The sequence below is a fragment of the Lissotriton helveticus genome, chromosome 1_1 (assembly GCF_964261635.1).
Source record: "Lissotriton helveticus chromosome 1_1, aLisHel1.1, whole genome shotgun sequence".
NCBI lineage: Eukaryota > Metazoa > Chordata > Amphibia > Caudata > Salamandridae > Lissotriton > Lissotriton helveticus.
The window spans coordinates 1,365,683,185-1,365,704,117 of record NC_136057.1 but is presented as its reverse complement, the minus strand read 5'-3'; the positions used below and the strand labels follow the sequence as shown (position 1 = coordinate 1,365,704,117).

The window sequence follows — 20,933 nt, the reverse complement described above, 5'->3', positions numbered from 1 at the left end:
GGGCAAACAACATCCAAGGGTCAGCCTGACCAGGCTTGGTGACATCTGGCACCGTCCTGCACCAGGCGATGTCAACCAACTCATATTTTAAAGGAAGTGACGCTGCTGTACTGCCTCCGTGTGTGAGGAAGTGGACTCTGTTGTACCGATCTGGGTGTGTGAGGCCTACAATGCTGCACTTGCTCTACGGGATTACGTTTGCCTACTGTACCACCAACCGTGTGCTACCCTGCCCCCATTACCCCAACCCCCGCTGATATACCTGTCCTATTGCTGTAAATATTCTCTGTGTGATAAAGCTCGCCCTACTGTACAGTTCTGTGTGCACCCTTTGTATGTGGGTTTTTCATGACGGTTGCGTTTCCATAGCTGCTCTCTGTGGGTGATGCTTGCCCTGCTGTAGCTGCCACGCTGGTGATTACCCTTGCCAGTATGCGTGACGTACGTGTTCTATGTGCGAAGAGGTTTACCATACCATACGTTACCTTCTCTGAATCTTGCACGGATGCCGACCCGTCGGTATAGGTGCAGTATTTAAGCCCCGTGACTCTGGCATGTCTTCAAGTCGTTGTCCCCTGCACACGCGGGCACTTCCGGGCCTAATTATTCAAGACACTTGTCTAGAAAGAGGCTGTCACTTCCAATCTGCTCTCTGTGCTTGGAGCCAAGTCACAAAATGTTCCTAAAATAAAATCTGAAGCCGGCGCTTTACACTGAATAAACAAAGCTCGACAGGCATATTGGCCAAGCGAACAGCTGAGCCGGGTCTGTGCTGCGAGAGAGAAATCTTTCTTGGCTGTGTGACTCTAATCGAGGGGTATCAGGGCAACCACTGACTTTGTAAATGGGCTCCATTTAGGTTCATTGTATATACATTTATCTTCGACATCCTGAAAATCTGGCATGGATCCAGCCCTCTTGGATTTAAGTCGGAGACTGGTTCTAAGTTAAGCCACCTACTGGAGAAGTGTGGCTCAATGGTTAGAGCGGCAGACCCTGATGCAGAGGTCTAGCACGGGACCAGCTCAATTCCCCGCCTCGGTGGGTCTTGGGCTCAAAATTCCACGGACCTGATAATTCTCGCCTCGGTGCCTATTCCAATCATGGAGTCCCACTCTGCAACTCTGGGCAATAGCTTGCTTAATCTCCACAACGGCCCCCACAACGCTAAGGATGCCTGGCTTCCAACTTGGGGGTGCCCAGGAGTGGACACCTCACAGGGAAAGCCAGGATGGGTTTTACAGCGTTATTCGTACAAACGCCTTGAGACCCTTGCGGGTGAGTAGTGCGCTATACAAGTATCAATTTACATTACATTTACATTTACCTACTCCCATTAGAGACCTTTTCCAAACTGCAATGCCCCCTATTGCAGAGCTAGCCTCGAGCAAAGACCTTCTGGGTGAGCTGAAGTGAGTCCGCTCACTGCCCTGTAACTTGGACCAACCCCAGCTCTGTAACCAGAATGGCCAAGACTATTGCCTCACAGGGGTCAAAGCAATGTGCAGACATGGCCGACAGCCACACTTTACATTTAATATAAAAAATATGCCTATTCCAAGATGTATGTAAATGGTATTTCTATAGTGCCAACCTAGCCAAAAGGCAGCAGAGTGCTGTACAAGATAAAAAACTAGCATAAAGTCAACAAGTGATGGGAGGTAGCTGGCTTGTGGTTGGTTAATGCATCGTGATCTAGTGTTCTTTATACAGGAAGCCTTTTTTTTTGCTTCAGGTGACAATGATTTGTCAAAGGAAAGTCTAGGACTAGAAATAGGGTCTCCTGGTGACATGGAGCTACCTGGCTACCATTCTCCAAACGCACAGTGTCAGAACAGTGACGCACATCCCAGTGAGCCACACGAGTTGACCAGCATACCTCATGCACAAGCAAGCAGAGACAAGAACAGATCATTCTGCATTTTTTAATATCAAAAAGAAGACACAATTTATAAAGAAGTGAAACCTCTCAATAGGATAATATACCATTTACAAAAGAGATAAAATACAGAGCCTAGTCTTCAGTAAAAAAAGGAGCTTGGCTATTCTCCTTGAGAATGAACATGGCTCATGACCTGTGGGGTCTTTGACTTAAAGGGATTCCTGGGATTGCAGTTGCAAAGACCTCAGCAAAGAGTTACTTGTGGTGGTCACGAGATGGGGACAGGTAGAGAAGGAACGAGGAGAACGTGAGACGAAAAGAAAACCGGAGGGAAAAGATCAATATGAAATAAACCTTAGCAAGAATAAGGGCGTGGTGGGCAGGGGGTAAGAGCGATTGGGGGAAGAGAGAGTGGTCTGAGAAAGAAATGTAGAATAAGGACAAAAAGAGAGACTTGGATGTGAGGGAAAGAAGAAAAAGTGAAAACTGAGGTATGGAGAGAGCAACGTGAAAACGGAGAAAAAGAGGGAAGAATGAGAGTGCGAGCAGAGACAGAAAAAAGCAAATGATAGAGAGGGGGAGAAGAGAGACAAAAATAGAGCGAGGAGAAAGCGTGAGTGGGATGGAAGGAGAGCTTGAAGAAGACAGAACGACAAGGACGGAAGTGAGTGGAGCAGCCCAGAATATACAGACCATAAGAGGAGGAGGTGTGAGTCACGTTTTCACAGATGAGGTGTGAGAACAAGCCGAATCTATGTGGAGCGTGTTAATGTGAGCAGTCTCTACTGTATTCCATCTGCTTCCAAATCCTCCACCACCCCCACACTCCGACCTCTAGTATTTCAGTTTGTCCCAGAATCTCAAACCTCAGAGGTCTTCGCCCCAGGGCGAAGTATTCCCTGCCTATCAGGCTCTGAGTACTGTGTAAGAGTTGTAGATGGTTCCAAAAACTGGGGTGGAGAGTCAAGCAGGTGTGTGCTTATGTGGGCCCTCCATCGTGAGGGTGCTATGAGATTAGATGTCACATGTAGCAGGATGGAACATTATGTATCTGGAGCTGTCATTCACTTTGTGATGCTGCTTCCTTGAACTTGAGCTGTTTCACTATGAATAAAGACTGATTTAAAAAAAAAAAGAGTGAGTGCGGGTGCTAAGAGCTTTCATTGGGGCGCATGTGTCTTCAAAAGGCGTGAGGGTGCTGCGGGCTTGCATCAGAGGTAGAAGGTGCTGCAGCTTTCCTTTAGGCTTACTAAATGGGTGCCACCCAGAATCCACCTAAAGAAAGAAGTCACCCAAAAGTCATACAATCCCGCATGAGAAAGTCAACAGAGCAAGAAAGGGGAATGGACCTCCTAAACTTTGCACGTCTAGCAGGGAATGATCACAAGAATCGCCCTCCGAGGTACCATGGGAGTTCAGTTCCTCTTCTCTCCACCACACGAGGGGAACATGGAACACAAGAGTGGGCTATCAAAATGGCTGCCACCAGGTTCGTCCTTAGCACCGATGGAGGAGTGCAGGTCTAGAAAGGCCAGGAGGCAGGAAGAGAAGAAGTCCCCGCTCAAGAACATTTCCACACGCACACTGCCAGGCTGCCACCAAAGAACATGTAGAGGAGGTTCTTCATCTCATGCGTAATCTCAAAGCCAAAGCCTTCCCCGATCACAACATGCCAAGAGGAGCCGAATTTCTTGTCCATGGTCTCCTTGATCATTTTGGCGGCGCTCTGCGGGCAAAGGAAACAGGGGTGATGCAGACTTTTGTGGTAAATGTCCATCATGTGTGAGTGTATGTAAATTACAGGATCCAAGGGAAGAGACAAAGCATGCTGGAAGCTGCATGCAAAACAAAAGACAGGTAAATTAGCAAATTGACAAAACACCAAAGGGGTCATTTGACTGAAAGGGTATATTCTAAACGTTTGGGAAGCACTGCACTAGGGAATTTGCTGCCACACCTTTCCCCAGAACTATAATGTGCCTACACAATAAAAGGTAGGTGACAAGTAGCCCGTTGTAATTGCTGGAGATAAGAAGTTGAGCTCCTCAAAATATTGTGCAAGTCATATTAGTGTTATAGAGCAGCGTTTCCCAACCTTTTCAGAACCACTACCCACTTTTAAGAATGACAACTTTTTGTGACCCACGTCTCAAATAGGAATGAGGTGGGCGATTTTTAAATGTAACTAAAAGCATCAAGTGGTAGCACACTCATTTACAGACAGCATATTTTCCATTAAAATGACCACTAACTTTGCACACAATTACAGTTTCACTGATAAAACTACACAGCACACAAATGATAATGTGTGGAAATTGGGTTTCTGTCAATATTTATCATTTGTGCATCACCAAGTAAAGTGTCTTGATTTGTTTTTATCCTATTCAAATCTCTGTTTCCAGCACACTACAGAATTACAAAACAAATATGCTTTATTTTTCCTTTCCTAACTGCTGATGCATGCAGCTTCTTTACAGGCATTCACATTGTCATGTGTGCGGCAACCAAAAGACATCCTACAGCCACTCCCTCTTTCACATTCTCTGTACTCCTCCAGCAGGAGTGGCACATGATTTACTTTTAAAACTCCTCTGACTTTGCAGTCAAAGAAAGAAAAGTAAACACCAATGCCCATGTTAAAACGCGTAGCAATTTGTCACAACACATAGCCTGACAGTTGAACTCTGTCTTTGAGTTGCAGCAAATGTGACAAGATAAATAAAGAATTTAAAGGCATCTTATTTATTGCTCGGACTTTCCCGACCCAGCAAAAATGGAGTTGTGACCTACAGCTTCTACTGGTGCCGGCTGCAGCTCAGCTCAGCACCATGTGACTCTGGGCAATAGCTCACTTAATCTCCCCAACGGCCCCCAACACCTTGAGACCCTTAGGGGTGAGTAGTTCACACTTTCCAAATACCATATTTCATATTGAAAATAATATTTTGACATAAGATATAGAGGTAGATAATTTGGCAAAATACATAGTATTTACTGAAAATACAGTATTTTTGTAGGCCATATATTGCCTACAATAAAAATGCACTACAATATTCTGGTACTCCATACTGTGTCATGAAATCGTGCTGGTAAATAGAAGGACCAGGCCTATATAACCACCGCAATAAGAAGGGGCACAAATCCTGGCACAATCCCTGTGGCATGGTGAATGGGCAGATGAAGATCGTACCTCATTGTTGGTGGCAAACTTTTCACAGGCTGTGACACACAATTCCATTGTTTCCACGCGCATTTCCTCCGGCATGTCTGTATGCTGAATGAAGAGAGGACAAGGATATGGAGAGGTTAGGAGACAGAGGTTGCTACCCATTATGCACAACTCACCAAACACACACAGACCAAGGAAGGTGATACATAGAGTGATGGTCTCCACTTGCATGTCTTGTGCAAGTTGAGACGCAGAGACTGAGAAAAGGACATAGGTAGCAGCCCATCAAACACAGACTCTCACCTCACAACTGTGCATCTGTCACACACAACAATCTGCCATCTACAATAACAATCATCACATACCAGCTTGTAACAAAAGCGCCCAGTTAACTCGAAACAGTGACCAGTCTAGCACCCACACAACTCCTTCATCTCAAATAAGAGGGACACGCGGGCACAGGCAGGCGCACGATGCGCAGCACAGATGTTTGGTAGAGTGTGGCAGCAATTAAGAGTAAGAGTTATCTAGAATATTGTATACGGTTTGAATAACAGACAAAAAATCAACAGTCATGTACACACTCACAAAGGGTCCAGAGTTAAGGCCAGCCAACCAGTCAGACACAACGAGCCATATAACGGAGTCTGACAACCACCCAGATACACGTAACGTTTATTTCCTTCGACTCTCACCCATCCAAAAAGCCCTCTGCCATGCACAACCACCAGTCAAACTCAATTGCAACCACAATCACAGTCACAGTGGACTCTTCACCCTCGCCCCAACTGTACCCGGATCAGTGGGAAGCTGTGCACACGCTTATAGTCAGCCTCATCCCTCTTGCTTTCCCCTGTATCAGCCATGCCCAGCTGAGATGATCTTTAACCAGGAAAAAGGCAGAGGTTTGTGGATTGGAGACCTGTGACAGAGAAAGAGGGAAAAAAAATTACAAGAAAAAAAACAACAACATTGGAAAGAACTACATTTTTACAGAGCAGCAGACATATGTGTCATGTGGAGAAGGCAAGAAATGGGGCATTCCAGGGAAAACAGTGTAAAAAAGGTGCTTGTGAGATAAATCATTGGATTTGTGCTTGAGTAACAGATCTTAGGTTAACCTAAGGCTACTAATTTGAATCGCAGAGTGTGTTCTCAGTTTTTCATCATAATGAAATCAAAGAAATTATACATATTAGTTCATGTACCAACAACTGCCCTTATTGAAGCACTAAAAGATGGTTCAATATGTAGGATGTACTAAAGAAATTATCAACTTTGTTTTTTTTAATATTCTTATTAGCATTGTGTAAAAGTATTGTGTACAGTACAGGTATCTGGTCTGCTATTGCCAAACAAGACTCATGTATTACAGTTTACAGTGCAAACAAATATATTTTGTGGTAAAAGGTATTCATGCTGTTTATTTTCTTTTGTGAAAGAAAAATAGAAAAAAAAAGTTATATATGTTCAAGTTCAAGAGATACTTTAAAGCTTGTGAACAATGGGAAGTTCCAAGATTCCTACGTAGCTGTTGTACCCAACAAGCTCTTATTTCCTTATATGCTAGCCAAAAAAAACAGTATGTGCAGGTCAGTCTCCATACAATTATTCTAAGATGGGCAATCTTTTGTGGAGCTGGCCCCCCACCTGTAGGTAACGGCATGTAAGGGAAGTGCACCATACCTGAACTGCAAATATCGTTTTTTGGCTAAGGACGGCTGTATATCGCCTATGATAGGTTCTAAACTGTATTGCAGTTTGACTTCTAGGAAAGATGTTGTAAGTGTGCCTGTCCTGGGACCCCTCAGTAATAGGTTAAGTTTATGGTCTTTGAAATTCTTGATCAAAACCTTCCTAGGTGTTAACGGACATCTAGCTTCGGCATTATCCCATAAGTCTCCCATTCCAATGGCTATCAGAGAATTCTTGATATGAGTAAGCCAAGATATTTGGCTTGCTCCTTTAAGGTTTGCCACTTCCCACAGTTCCTCTCTATACATAGATAGTTCAGGGGTGCTCCATTAGCGATGCCAGTATAGCAGGAGTCTAAGGGCAACCTCTAGTGCAATTGGGCTAACTCCAAGATCAATTCGAGTGGGGTGAATGGAGTGAATGGTGTGCTTATGGGAAGTCCAAAGAGTTGTTTGAGGAATGAGTTCTCAATCTTAGAAAGTTGTTCCAGTGACCGATGACCCCAAATTTCTGCCCCATATAAGGCAGCTCATCTGGTCATCTGGCTTGTGCCGTATATATTTCTAACACTGGCCCCAACATCTTGTGAACACACTTCCTCTGCTGTTTCGCCAGTCCCCCAGATGTTGCCAGTTTCAAACAGACCTTCTTAATCTGAACCACCACTCTATTTTCTCGTTTAGAGACAGTCCCAAGTATTCGCATATAGGGACTTTCTCTACAGATTCCCCATCTTATTGGGGATTGGGTTGTTTTGAGTGCCCTGCGTAAAGACCATATATTTGGTTTTCTGGGTGTTAATTTTCAGGCCCCTTTTCTTGCAAAAATACGTGAAAAATGTCCAAAACCCTTTGTATGCCCATCGGTAACCTCGACAGCAGGAGGGTATCATCTGGGAACATCAAGGCAGGTACCTTGCGGCCCGCTAACTTAGGAGCATCTATGTCCCCCTCCTGCTGTCGGGGCCCCCACTAAGCCATTGATAAAAATACAAGAAAGAGGGTCGGAGCCAGAATGCACCCTTGCCGCACACCTCTCTCTATGGGTATGCGATCGGTGAGCTCTCCGTGCTTCCCATATCGGATTTGGGCAAAGTTGTGCTCATGCAATCTTTTCAGAATGTGGCATAAGTATGGGGGTGCTCCCAAATCTAATAGAATAACCCATAATGTCTCCCTGGGAACTAAATCGAAAGCCAATTTAAGTCCACAAAGATCATATAGAGGCTGCCACCCTCCAGGATTACCGTTTTCCAGTGCAGTAATTGCAACCTGAAAACTTGATCGATTGTGGACATTTTAGCTCTAAAACCGGCCTGGTAGGGACTAAGAATGTAAAATTCCTCCATCCAGTTCTGTAAACGGTCCAGGAGCACTCAGGCAAAGATTTTCTGTGCCACGTCAATAAGGCTGATGAGCCAATAATTTGCGGGATGGAGGGGTGATCCTTTTTTAAAAATTGTGATGATTTCCGCCCCTAACCATGTTGTGGGGATCACCATTCCCTGGAAAATGGCATTGAAAACGGTCCATAGGTACGGAGCCCAAATGGTAGGTTCAGTGCAATAGAGATCTCCAGGCATCTTATCTAGGCCCGGAGCTTTTGCGGGGATTACTCGGTCGATTGCGGCCGTTATCTCTTTTAGGGAGATTTCAAGGGTATCCAGGCGAGCTAATTGTGGCTTGGGACAATAAATTACTGCAAGCCCTGAATCACCCTCCACCCTGGAATAAAGGGATTGAAAATGGACCTTCCAAACCTCATCCCCTAGATTTGGTTTGATTGCTGGTTTGTCCTCCTTGGAGTCTGTATTTATTAGTTTCTTGAAGGTCCTCAAGTCCCTACTATTTAGAGCGTGTCTCAAACCCTCCCATCTTTCTACTTCCCAATTTTTTTTAGCTATCTTGATTTTTTTAGTTCGCCTATTTGCCTTTAATGCCTGCTTATCATTGGATTTAATAGCTAAGACCAAGGTTTTCTTGGCCTTGCGGCAGTTGCCATTGTACCAGGGGTACCTGGGGGCACTGCCTTCCTTAAATCGTGATTTGTAGGAGAAGCTATCAGCAAAGGCCGCCACTACGCAGGGTGGTTTTCTGCAATTTCACGGAGTGGGTGAGTGGAAACTGCAATCTCACTCAGTTGATTTGCAACCTCCAGATATGGCGGGATTGTTCGATAGATCGAAGCTAGTCTGTCTAGGGATTGGCATAGGGTACCCCATCTTACTCTCCTCCTGCAATTAGTTAAGGTAGGCCCTAAAGTATTCGAGAGTTGGCCCTTAGGGACATCCCCATTGTGTGGCAAGGCCAATTCTAAAATCAGGGCGTTATGGTCACTGTCGTGTCTGGACACACTCTTAAAATCGAGCATCCGGTGCCATGATTTAGTGATCACCAGAATATAGTCTATAATGGAGGAGCAGCCCGGTCTGTTGTAGGTAAAGTTAGCAGGACAATCAGATTTGGAACGCCCGTTACATGCCCTGAGCGAATGACTCAGGGCAAGTGTGTTCATCTGTATGACCAATTGTGTCCAAGCCCGAGTTGGCGGGGCATTGCCCCTTGGAATCACCCAACGCAGGTCCTCCTCATTTAGGTCACCAGGTCCTTTAGTGGTTCATACTGGCAGTTTAGGTCGCCAGCTACAATAACCATATCATTATCAATGACAGTAGGCAAAAATGTTGATAATAAATCAAGGGTGGTAGACTCTTGGCCATTCCCTACTGGCCGAGAGTAGACGTTGATGAATACTATTTTGGTCCTAGGTGGAAACCTCAGGCTAGCACAAAGAATGTCAGTAGAGCGTGTCTCTACCAGTTTCACTGAGCAACCTAAGTGAGTTGCAATCCAGATACTGAGACCCCCAGACGGTCTGCCCTAACCCCCAGATGTGGCTGGTATATTAAAAGTTGCATAGCCAAGTCTATGTGTGTCCTCCCTGGCCCAGGTTTCCTGGAACATGCAAATATCTTTATCTTGAATGAAGGCACCCCACTCCGGTCTATTTTGGAGCGGAGGCCTGCAATGTTCCAGGATAGTACTTGGTGCTTCGGCGAGTCATTTGGCGGCTTACTAGGGCCTTTAGGCTCCCTATCTGGATACCCTAGGCCATGGGTACTCACAAACTTTCTCTCGGGGGCCAAATTTAGAGTGTGGTTTGAGGCCGAGGGCTGCACTGGTGGCGGCGGGGGTCAGTGGTGGAGGGAGGCGGGGCTAGATCAACAAAGAAAATGTGACCATGAGGTTGAACACAGGCCCCTGCAGTGGACGCCTTAGTCTACTGAGCCACCAGACCCGGCATACACACATACATATATATATGTATATATATCTCTCTCTCTCTCTCTCCCTCTCTCTGTCTGGTTCCCTCTGTCGGGGTCCCTCTGTCGGGGTCCCTCCCTCTGGCTCCCTCCCTCTATCTGTCTCTCTCTATCTGTCTGTCTCCCTCTGTCTCCCTCTCCCTCCCTCTGTCTCCCTCTCTCTTTGTCTCCCTCCCTCTCTCTCTGTCTTCCTCTCTCTCTGTCTTCCTCTCTCTCTGTCTTCCTCTCTCTCTGTCTTCCTCTCTCTCTGTCTTCCTCTCTCTCTCTGTCTCCCTCTCTCGCTCTCTGTCTCCCTCTCTCGCTCTCTGTCTCCCTCTCTCTCCGTCTCCCTCCCGCTCCCTCTCCGTCTCTGTATCTTACTGTCTGTCTCTGTCCCTGTCCCTGTCTGTCTCTGTCTGTCTGTCACTGTCTCTGCATGTCCCTGTCTGTCTCTGCCTGTCCTTGTCTGTCTCTGCCTGTCCCCGTCTTTGTCCTTGTCCCGGTCTGTCCCTGTCTCCCTCCCTCTGTCTCCATCTCCATCTCTCTGTCCCTGTCTCTATCTGTCCCTGCCTCTATCTGTCCCTGCCTCTATCTGTCCCTGCCTCTATCTGTCCCTATCTCTGTCTCTATCGCTCTCTACCGCTATCTGTCTCTGTCTCTATCGGTTTCTGCCTCTGTCAGTCTGTCCCTGTCTCTGTCTCTATCTAGCTCTGTCTGCCCCATGCCTCTATCTGTCTCTGCCTCTATCTGTCTCTGCCTCTATCTGTCTCTGCCTCTATCTGACTCTGCCTCTACCTCTATCTGTCAGCCTGTCCCTGTTTACCTGTCTGTTTCTGTCTCTATCTGTCTCTGTGCCTTGGGCAGTGCACACATACTATGTCTACACGTCCCTGTCACCAGCCCAGAGACAACCCTCTCCCCACTCCCTGTGCAATGTAAAAGCCAGCTTGTTTTCTCTCTGAATTTGCTGATTTTCAGGGTTTGTGTCCCACCACTGGGCCTGGGGAAACATCTGTCGCTGGCTTTAATTCTGACTCTCACCCACAGCAGTCATATCAAAGCACCTCTTTGGCGCCAGTCACCCGAGTACTTCACAGGTCTTTAAAAGACCATTTACTTGTTATTGAGGCCTTGTTGTATTGGACCTGTTCTTAGCGCCCCTGCATCTCCACTCTGACTATCCCTGGAATAGCCGGGCACCCATAGAGCAGCAACCGGCGGTGTTTGTAGACACGTTAAATAACAAACAAAACACAGGTACGATGTCTGCAAGGTCCGCAGGCGGCAGAGGGAGGCTTGCCGGGCCGCTGGCGGCCCGCGGTCCGTACTATGAGTACCTGTGCCCTAGGCCATTCCTGACTGAAGGATGGTTGATATCTAAGGGTGTCAGTACTAGGTTTGCCAATTGGTGGCCATTGTATAATTGCGGCAGTGGCCCTACATTGCTTGGGCAAAATGGTGTTCCCTGAAAGTCCTTCCTTTCAGCACTTCTTACTCCCCCAGCCTCCGCTAGTCCTTGATCTTGGGGAGTGGGATTACCAGCTGGGGGACATGCCTGGGCCATAATCGAAGGGTTGGTTGTGCCTTGTCGGTTAGCCGAGAGGCTTTTTTCAGTGCGACTCTCATGGGATGCCCTCGAGTTTGACAGAAGCGAGTCTTTAATACTCCAGACTCTTGTTCAGCCAAGTGAATGCTAGTTATTTCTAATTCCCATATGCCACTTGTGTCAACCCTTCTGTCAAAAATGGCAATCGGTGTCTCTAGTCAGTCGTTGTCCTCCAAGGAACCTAGGACAGCGTAGTGGTTAGTCACTGGTATATTGTATCTAGGTTGAGTCCACCCCCCACCGATGTCCATCCCTTGCTGAGGCTGCGTGGGGTCGGATGGCTTATAAAAATACCTCAGTGGCAGGATATGTATCCCTGTTGGCTCTATTGTCCAGTTTCCCGCCCTGTCAAGTATTGTTTGGACAGGAGCAGGTGACCCAAATAATAGCACCACACAGTCACACCCTAACAACTTTTTGGATCTACCTATCCAACCAACCCGTCTGGCCATTTTAAATTCTGAAGAGAGTGGGGAAGATAATCCAGACCTCGCAGTTAGCAAAGATAGTGATTTATTTTTGAGGGATGTCCAGTGTTCCCTGATTCCATGTGGCTATATAGGGACATTGGCTAGCACAATTGAGTAAGGGGTTACTTCCGGTGGAAGATGCAGAGTATTTGTATCGAATTAACCTCATACTGACAGTGGTTCTTTACGATAGGCAGTTTTCAATGGGGCTAACCTTCTGCTTTTGTGACTTGGTCTACTAGGTAGAGGATCATTTTGGATATTCATTAATCGTTCTTGGATGAAACTTGGGGCCAGTGACTTGTGGTAGCTATTGGACATACCTGCCATATTCTGGCAGATAGACAGGGGATCCAATAGTGTCAGATGGGGAGCTAACGCTGGGGCAGGTTCTAAGGTTCCAGAATAGACATGGGTTTGTCGCCCCTGTTTGTTTGGAGGTTCTGTATTTTACAATGGAATGAGCAGGTCAGTTAGCGCTGGATGATCTGGGGTCCCGACAGGCTCGACTGGGGCCGCTGAGTCATGTGTGCATAACCTGTCAACAATGCTAGTTTATCAATGCTAGTTTCTATGTGAGTTAGCTTTTGCAATAGTGGTTCTAATAGAGCTGAAACCACCTCACCCATTTTTACCCAGAACTCCCCACTTTCAATAACCTGGACAGGAGTTGGAGGACTTGTGGAAGGCGCTTTGTTAGCAAGACTGGTTCCAGGCGAATGCCCTTCTGCCTCCTCCTTCAGCTCCTCCACCGTATTTTTGCTTTTGCGTCCTCTTTTTGATGCAGGGTGAGTTAGCTTAATGGGGCCCTGTCCCTTTCTTTTTCTAGACTGGGTTGGGGGGGACTACTCTCCAGAGTGAACTTACTTTTCTGACCCCTGGGGTTCACTTTGGGTTTTGTGGGCGAGACCCTTGGCGTGGTAGTGTCATTAACTTCAAGGGTATGGCTGATCTCCAGGCTAGTGCTCCGCAAAGATTAAAATGTCAGTCCCTTCAAACAGAGCACTTGCGAAGCTTACACCTTTTCCTATATATGTTGTTATTCCCTCCCACCCTATCCCTTAGGCTATGGAGATCTAGGTACTTTCTGTAATAGTACGGATACACAACACGGGCCGGCATGAGCATGGCATGAGTTACACTACAACAGTAACTCCTCTGTGGCATGTGTGTGTCTCACTCTGGAGCAAACTCCTCTGTGGAGTGTGTGTCTCTCACTCTGGAGCAAACTCCTCTGTGGAGTGTGTGTCTCTCACTCTGGAGCACGGCACAAGTTACACTACAATAATAGTAACTCCTCTGTGGCGTGTATGTTACACTCAGAGCATGGCATGAGTTACACTACAACAGTAACTCCTCTAGGGCGCTTGTATGTTACACTTGGAGTACGGCGCGAGTTACACTATAATAGTAACTCAGCTGTGGCGTGTGTGTCTCACTCAGAGCACGGCGCGAGTTACACTACAAACATAGTAACTCCTATGTTGCATGTATGTTACACTCAGAGCATGGCATGAGTTACACTACAACAGTAACCCCTCTGTGGCGCATGCATGTTACACGCAGAGTAAGGCGCGAGTTACACTACAATAGTAACTCCTCGGTGGCGTGCATGTTACACTCAGAGCAGGGTATGTGTTACACAAACACGTACCTAAACACACACACAAAGACACACTCACACACTAATACATGCACCTACCATCTCCTACACACACATACACACAAACGTCCTCACACTAACACATATACAAAGATACACAAGTAGAATGTACAACGCATCTGACAGGACCATGTGAGCCGGGGCCTGAGCGGGGCAGATACATTAAGGGTCAAGGTTGTTCTGAGTTTCTGACAGATTGAAGAAATGATCAAGACTTTGAGCTATTAGCATTGTAAATGATGATGCATTTTATTTATGTGTTAATTATCAAAACAGATAGATAAAAGACATTGTCATTTACAAAGCCAATAGCCTAAAATCTCGCTAATGCTATTGGTATTGTAAATGACAATGCGTTTTATTTATGTTTTAAAAATAAAATAGAAAATAAAAGACATTGTCATTTACAATGCCAATAACTCAAAATCTCGCAATTGCGAGACCTATTGCATTGCAAATGCTTGTATTTCTAACCTACACGTTAGCATAAAGTTTGGTTATTTGTTCATTGCTTTTTCTTTCTTCTGTTCTAGGCTTCTACGATATTAAACCGAATAATATCCATCCAAACCGCCAAAAGAATAGCATCTAATTCCCACCTACGGATGGGTGGAGCATACATTTGGTTGTGCAATACCAGTGCTTAATTTGAGCTGGTAGTTTTGTTGCTCGGCACCGGGACTAAATTGTCAACACCTGCACTTATGACAGTCTGTCACACGGTGGTGCTGTTTGCCCAAAGTAGAGATGAACTCAACAATACATTTATTAATGCAATATACATTAAAAAGACTAATACCTGTAGCCCAATCCATTCTTTAAGCTTTGGGGCCTGGAATAGTCTGAATTTCACACAAGTAGGATGTGATGGATGGTAGCTGTGTTGGTTTTGTCATTGGCAGCGCTGGCCTGGGCAATGGGTGGTACAAGCTGCAGTGGCTTCTTAATGAAGGACCTGACAGTTATTTTTTTTACAAATTAAGCACTGGCAACAACATAGCGACAGGATGGACAAGTAAAGGAGAAAACAAGGCCACGCTAAAGGAAGAAAGCACACCATGGGACGGCAATGGTGCAGTCACTGTACTTCATGAGTGGCAGACATGTACCACTTACTCAAATGAAGCAATGACTACGTGCTCTCTACCTCATCTGGGACAGTTTATATGAACACGGTCCATAGGTGCCAAGGTTTCAGATTGCCATCTGTGACATTTTTGTCATTTTTGCGAAATTATGAGTGACATTCCAACAACAATGAGTGACACTTTCTCGCGGGCAAAAATCATGCAATGAAGACTTGGGAAACCTCTAAATATCAGAAATTACAGCCATTTGAGACACCAAGAAGTTATTGAAAATGCTGCAGAGCACCAGAAATGGAAGGGCACTAACCCCAGTACGCCCCCTGGCCAGCTTCTGCCTGAAAAATCTGGAGAGTATGATGAGAGGACTCGGGGGCCTCTGACAATGTCACAAATGTGTGAGTCAGTCAGTGCTGTGCGTGCAGTTCAGGCTGAGCTCTGTGTGACATTAAGAGTAGAGACTCCCGTCACACTACACCACGACAAGTTAGCCCAGCCGCCAACGTAACTACTGCATAACACACTACACACACAGACTGGCAGAGTCTCAGAATGGCAGAGAGCACTGTCTGAGCACTGCAGGCTGCCTCGGACAGTCAGATGAGCGTTACTAGTAAAGTTCTACTAGTACTTACTGTGTTGTCTTCGAAGTTCTTCAACTTCACTACTCTCTGCTAGCCACGGGTGACACCGGGCGGTGGGCGCTGCGCCGCACGGTAGGCCAGACCTCTGAGTGCTCTTAGTGCTGCACCTGCAGCCTCTCGTCAGACGGCGGCCGGCGCGCCGCACATCATGATCATGCCAGCCCTGCAGCAGTGTGCGCAAGTCTGCAGTGCCTGTCTTCCCGCGGCACACGCAGCGCGCCGGCCCGATCATGCTACAGTGCAGCCACAGGTGAGGCCTCATGCATGCCGCGCTGCCTGGCCATGACATTGTGTGAGACTCTGCGCAGCGTCTTTGAGTCCCGTCACTGCGCATTCTTCATGCGCCTCACACTGACTTGCCGCCTTCCTGACTCGAGTGTCTCGTGCTGCTGCATTCAAATCCCCCGCCCCTTTTGCCTACTTAATGCTTCCTCCGGGACATGATGGCACTCTCTACCGCCGCAGCCAGCACATCCGGATTATTAATCCCGGCCCCCATGCTGCCACAGTGATTGACAGCAGCATCGACTGCTGGTGGCGCGCCCTGGCAGGTGACAAAATGCGTGACAATGCATTTCAGTGCGGTGATGCGGTTCACCGCACTGAAATGTGTGAGCGTCACAACTGTTGCGTGACGCTTGGCAGGACTGAAGGTCTCTTGCCATGTAAGTGCTTTTGAAAGGATGGTAGAGATGGAACAAAGTCAACCAAGTATGAGGTACACTTGATAAACCCCCTTGCTGATCTTCTCCCAACCTACATCTCCACCTCCTGGAATCAAAAACTTAAGGTGCCCACTATTGGTAGGATCCTGCTTTATACCCTTACTCACAAGACTTCTGACCCAGATACGGAGACGCCGGGCAGATTCATTTCCCCGTGCGAAATTCTACGTACTGGAGCGGCACGCCACCCTAATAACAGGGGGAGACACTGATTACACCAACTACCCCTGTACATGTGTAGCGGGCACCGACAATCTCGAGCGCCACGCCGCCTTAACTATATGGGACGACTTTGATTTCATCTTCAACCCTGGCTTCAAGAATTTCCTTGTGCCCCACGTCCCTGGGCCGCCCCTGATCCCCGCCTGCACGCGGTTGGCATCAACTTACGTGTATGTCCAACCTCAGGAAAGCCTACTGTCTCAACTAAGATGTCCTGCGGCTACCCGCTAGGTTGATAGCCCCTCTCCTGTCCTGATGAAGACCCCGCCGCAAGGGCTCTACGAATTCCTGCTCTCAGTGGGTCGAAACGTCGACAATCAATCCCCTGGGACAACTAATCCCCTGGATTCCAGCCCCTATCTCCATAAATTGTAACATTGATGTACTGCTTGGGGCATGGGTTGCTTAATTGATTCGATGTGATTTGTGTTCATATGTACTTTCCAAATCAGGATACATTTTTAGGTCTCGCCTGTCGATGCGCATGCGCATCGAGCTTGCGAGACTATTGGGGCTTAACCACTCTTTAACTAACTTGCAAGGAATCGTGGCGATTCCTTGCAGTGCCCGTGACTTTTAAGCTCAATGCGCATGTGCATTGAGCTTAAAAGCGCGTGCACATCAGTTCCCTCAGCCACACTCCAGGCCCCTGCTGTTTTCACACCCTCTCCCCGCTCCGCCCCCTCCCCTGCCCGCCGTGTCGCAGATCACAGAAGCTTGTTTATCTACTTTCAAGCGCACGGCCGCTAGGCCGTGCCTCCCCTACTCTCCTCCCCCCTCCTCCTCCTATTCTCCTCCCCTGCCTGCCGTGTCGCACCTCTCCCCTCTCCCCGCTCCGCCCCCTCCCCTGCCCGCCGTGTCGCAGATCACAGAAGCTTGTTTATCTACTTTCAAGCCGGCAACCATTCCGTCCTTGTCCTCTCACGCTTGACCGATCTGGCCCGCGGTTCTCACTCTTCCGTGCCCTGGCCTATTGAACCTATATTTTCCGCTTGTGCCTTACCTCTTTAGGCACACCCCGATCCTTATTGTATATACTCCTCCATGCAGCCTAGGCTGGACAAGCATGTGACACAGCAATTCCTCGTGTTCTGTTAAGCACCGTTGCTTCTCACACGCCCGGTCCTTTCTCTCCCGCCGTCCAACGAAACCACGAACGGTATGCACAGTTTTCATCCTCTTACACATTGCTTTTAGGCACCATCTCTGTTTTCTACCCTCTTTTTCTCTCCCTTTACCACCATTATAAATATACTAAGCGTCCTGCCTTTAAAATTACGACCCAGTTCCTTTACATTTCCTGCAGTCATAGGCAGCACATTTCCCCCACTTGCAATAAAATTAAGTTCACCTAACGCCAAAGTTTACCACAGATGCAGTCACGGCCTGGGGCGCTCTAACTAACATAAATTAACAAGTTGCTGTGACAAAGCTTCAGAGGAACCACAGCAGCGATGCCATATGAACAGCAGGCAGCCACAACACATCTCCCCAACTTTGTGAGGAGGAACGAGGTTACAACTTCAGTGTGCGCTTCTTCGCAGCCATGCTTTCAGGGCAACTTTTCTGGGCGCGCAGGGCCCATCTGTTATTAAAAAATGCTTTAAGTGCAACAGAAAACTTCTACCAGGGCCGTAATGTAATTGCGTTCAGGGGCCTTACATGTTATCACGTGCTGTAGCATTATATTAAGCTACTGATCAACAGTGCCTACTCCTGCGTATTAATTTTGCGAGGGGGGACAGTGTTACGACTACAGTGTGCGCTCCTTCACCGCCGTGCTTTTGTTGGAATTCGCTTTAAACTGGGATGTAATGTTATTGTGTACAGGAGGCTTACATAAAGGCGCTGTCACGATGTTCACACGCACTTAACAGACCTTGCGTTCCTGGCTTCCATTTACGCTTACAATGTATATGTAACAGAGCACTGAACAACTTTGCGAGGTGGGACGGGGTTACCATTAAAACTGTTGAAATTAGCTTAAACTAGGATGTAATGTTATTGTCTACAGTAGGCTTACATTAAGCCGCTGTCACAATGTTTACACGCACTTAACCGAGCAGTTAACAACTTTGCCAGGGGGGACGGTCGTACGACTGCAGTGTGCGCTCTTTCGCCGCCATGCTTTTAGGGCAACTTTTATGGGCGCGCAGGGCCCATCTGTTGTTAAAAAGTACTTTCAATTCAACAGAAAACTTCTACCAGGGCCCTTATGTTATCGCGTTCAGTGGCCTTACATGCTATCACATGCTGTGGCATTACATTAAGCTACTGTTGAACACTGGCTACTCCTGCGTATCAACTTTGCGAGGGTCATAGTGTTAGAGTTTGCGTTCTCTGGGCCCGGTATAACAGGAGGAGGGCATGTTCTTCACTGTTAAAGTACATTCTTGTGGGGCTCACATTTGATCTTTAATGTGGTGCACAAAGAACAGACTGGTCCGTACTTTTAAATGCGAGTGAGATTAACCGTAGGGAGAAACCACATGCACATTTGACTCAAGCTGCCATATTGCTTTGCTGTGCTTCTCTCCCCTGCTCTCTAGAGATGTAGCATAACGACGAGAGCTGCCATATAAGTCACGTAAATACAAAACATGTTGCATTCCAAATGCTATCGGTGTCACATTCGCGAAAGTTATAACTATTGGGATTGTAAATGACAAAGCCATCAATTTAGCAATTTTAACAACGAAAAAATAAATTAAATATGTCATTTACAAGACAAATAACTACAACTTTTCTAATGCGAGACCTATTGCATTCCAACCCCACTCATCCACGCAACGCCACTCACACACGCAACGCCACTCACACACGCAACGCCACTCACACACGCAACGCCACTCACACACGCAACGCCACTCACACACGCAACGCCACTCACACACGCCACTCACACACGCCACTCATCCACGCAACGCCACTCATCCACGCAACGCCACTCATCCACGCAACGCCACTCATCCACGCAACGCCACTCATCCACGCAACGCCACTCATCCACGCAACGCCACTCATCCACGCAACGCCACTCATCCACGCAACGCCACTCATCCATTTGCAAAACGAAAAATGTCAAACTCTTCTATTGCGAGACCTATTGCATTTTCAATGCTTGTTTCAGATTATTGTCTGTTTTTATGATCACTTTCCCTACCTGCACTTACCTCACTTGACCACTTCCCCCTCCTGGGCACTAATCAACCGTCTTTATAATGCAAAATGCTGGATACTATATCCTAATGGCGTCTGCTGTGTGAATAAAACATTGCAGATTCTTTAATTGTGTTATTATTATTTAATTGTGTGTTAAGTAATCTGGTTCTACATTGGGACCCCCTTCTTCTAGTACTTACTATGACCCAGGTCCCAGTGACTTATTTTGGGTAAAACCCCCTTGTACATACCCTTATACCCTTACTGGCCAACAACTCTTCCCCAAGGATCCACCAACCCAAAGCTAGAGCCACCAGTAAGCAACCACACAAGCGTCCTCCTGTTTGAGGGGACCTCAGCATAGAACCACCATCACTATGTACCCCCTCCCGTAGGAGAACCACTTCCCCCCTCCCCTGAAAAACCCCATACCATAGCCAAGTTACCCAGCGTCCCAGGGAGCTCTAAATGAAGAAGTGCCACAACCAAATTCTCTCACAAGAAATGCCTAACCAAGGTTTATGCCCAGAATCCCCCAGCCCAATGCCACCTTCAAAGTTGCCACACCAGGATCGCCCTCAACAAAGATGCACACTTGAAGTCCCCTCCAACTACTATTCGAGACACCCCCAACTCAGAGCACCCGCTGTTTTGGAATGCGAATAGCAGGGGGCATTACTCGACAGTAGTCTAGGTTACACAAGGCGTGGAAACTCATTCACTGCTCTCCCACCCCGCATATATACACACAGACACACAGGGAAAGCCCCAAAGCGCTACTAACAAGGAAACCTCAAAACAAATCTGCAATCCTCGCCTGCAAAGACATCTTTAAAGTCCCCAGGGGCTCATGACTCTCCCTTCAGTAATATATCCTGGCAGGAATCACCCAAGACTTATCGGTTTCAAGACCCTCCCAAGCTAGGTCCTGCACGACAACACCCTTAACATTATACAAACATATTACGAAAAGACACCTTCTCCTTGCCACCCCGTCTTCTCTGCTCACCGGCCGTCCAGCCTCCCTTCGCTCTGGCCTCCTCCGCCTCCCGTTACTATGGCGCTGCCTCGATGCTCTTTCTTGGCAACGGTCATTTCCTGTTCCTTCCCGAAGTCCCGCCTTCTGATTGGCAGCTGGAAGCACGTTACAACAAGCGTAGGGAGAATAGGTCATGGGCATCAAAAGGGGACTAAATGTTGAGGTAGCCATCTTGAAAACTGGAGAATCCAGTTTGGTTGCGGCAAATTTCAGGTGCTGGGATGGGAGGGAAGAGCCGGGAAAGCCACTCCCTCCTTGTTTTTTTTTTTT

At 47.2% G+C, this 20,933-nt stretch overlaps 1 protein-coding gene across 3 annotated transcripts; it reads right to left on the bottom strand.

Annotated features, from left to right (window-relative positions):
* Window positions 1-1,911: 1,911 nt before the first annotated feature.
* On the bottom strand, window positions 1,912-20,750 carry DNAL4 (dynein axonemal light chain 4). Of its 3 annotated transcripts, none has more exons than XM_078683530.1 (4): window positions 20,634-20,750; window positions 5,846-5,973; window positions 5,073-5,156; window positions 1,912-3,608 (listed from the first exon to the last, which is right to left on the bottom strand). In XM_078683530.1, exons 2-4 carry the CDS (start codon window positions 5,915-5,917, stop codon window positions 3,444-3,446), a joined length of 321 nt encoding a protein of 106 aa, XP_078539656.1. In that variant the 5' UTR covers window positions 5,918-5,973; window positions 20,634-20,750; the 3' UTR covers window positions 1,912-3,443. The 3 variants fall into 3 exon arrangements, with proteins under 3 accessions (XP_078539656.1, XP_078539652.1, XP_078539661.1); XM_078683526.1 differs by having other exon boundaries at window positions 20,602-20,729; XM_078683535.1 differs by lacking the exon at window positions 20,634-20,750 and adding an exon at window positions 19,636-19,713.
* Between the last annotated feature and the right edge of the window lie 183 nt (window positions 20,751-20,933).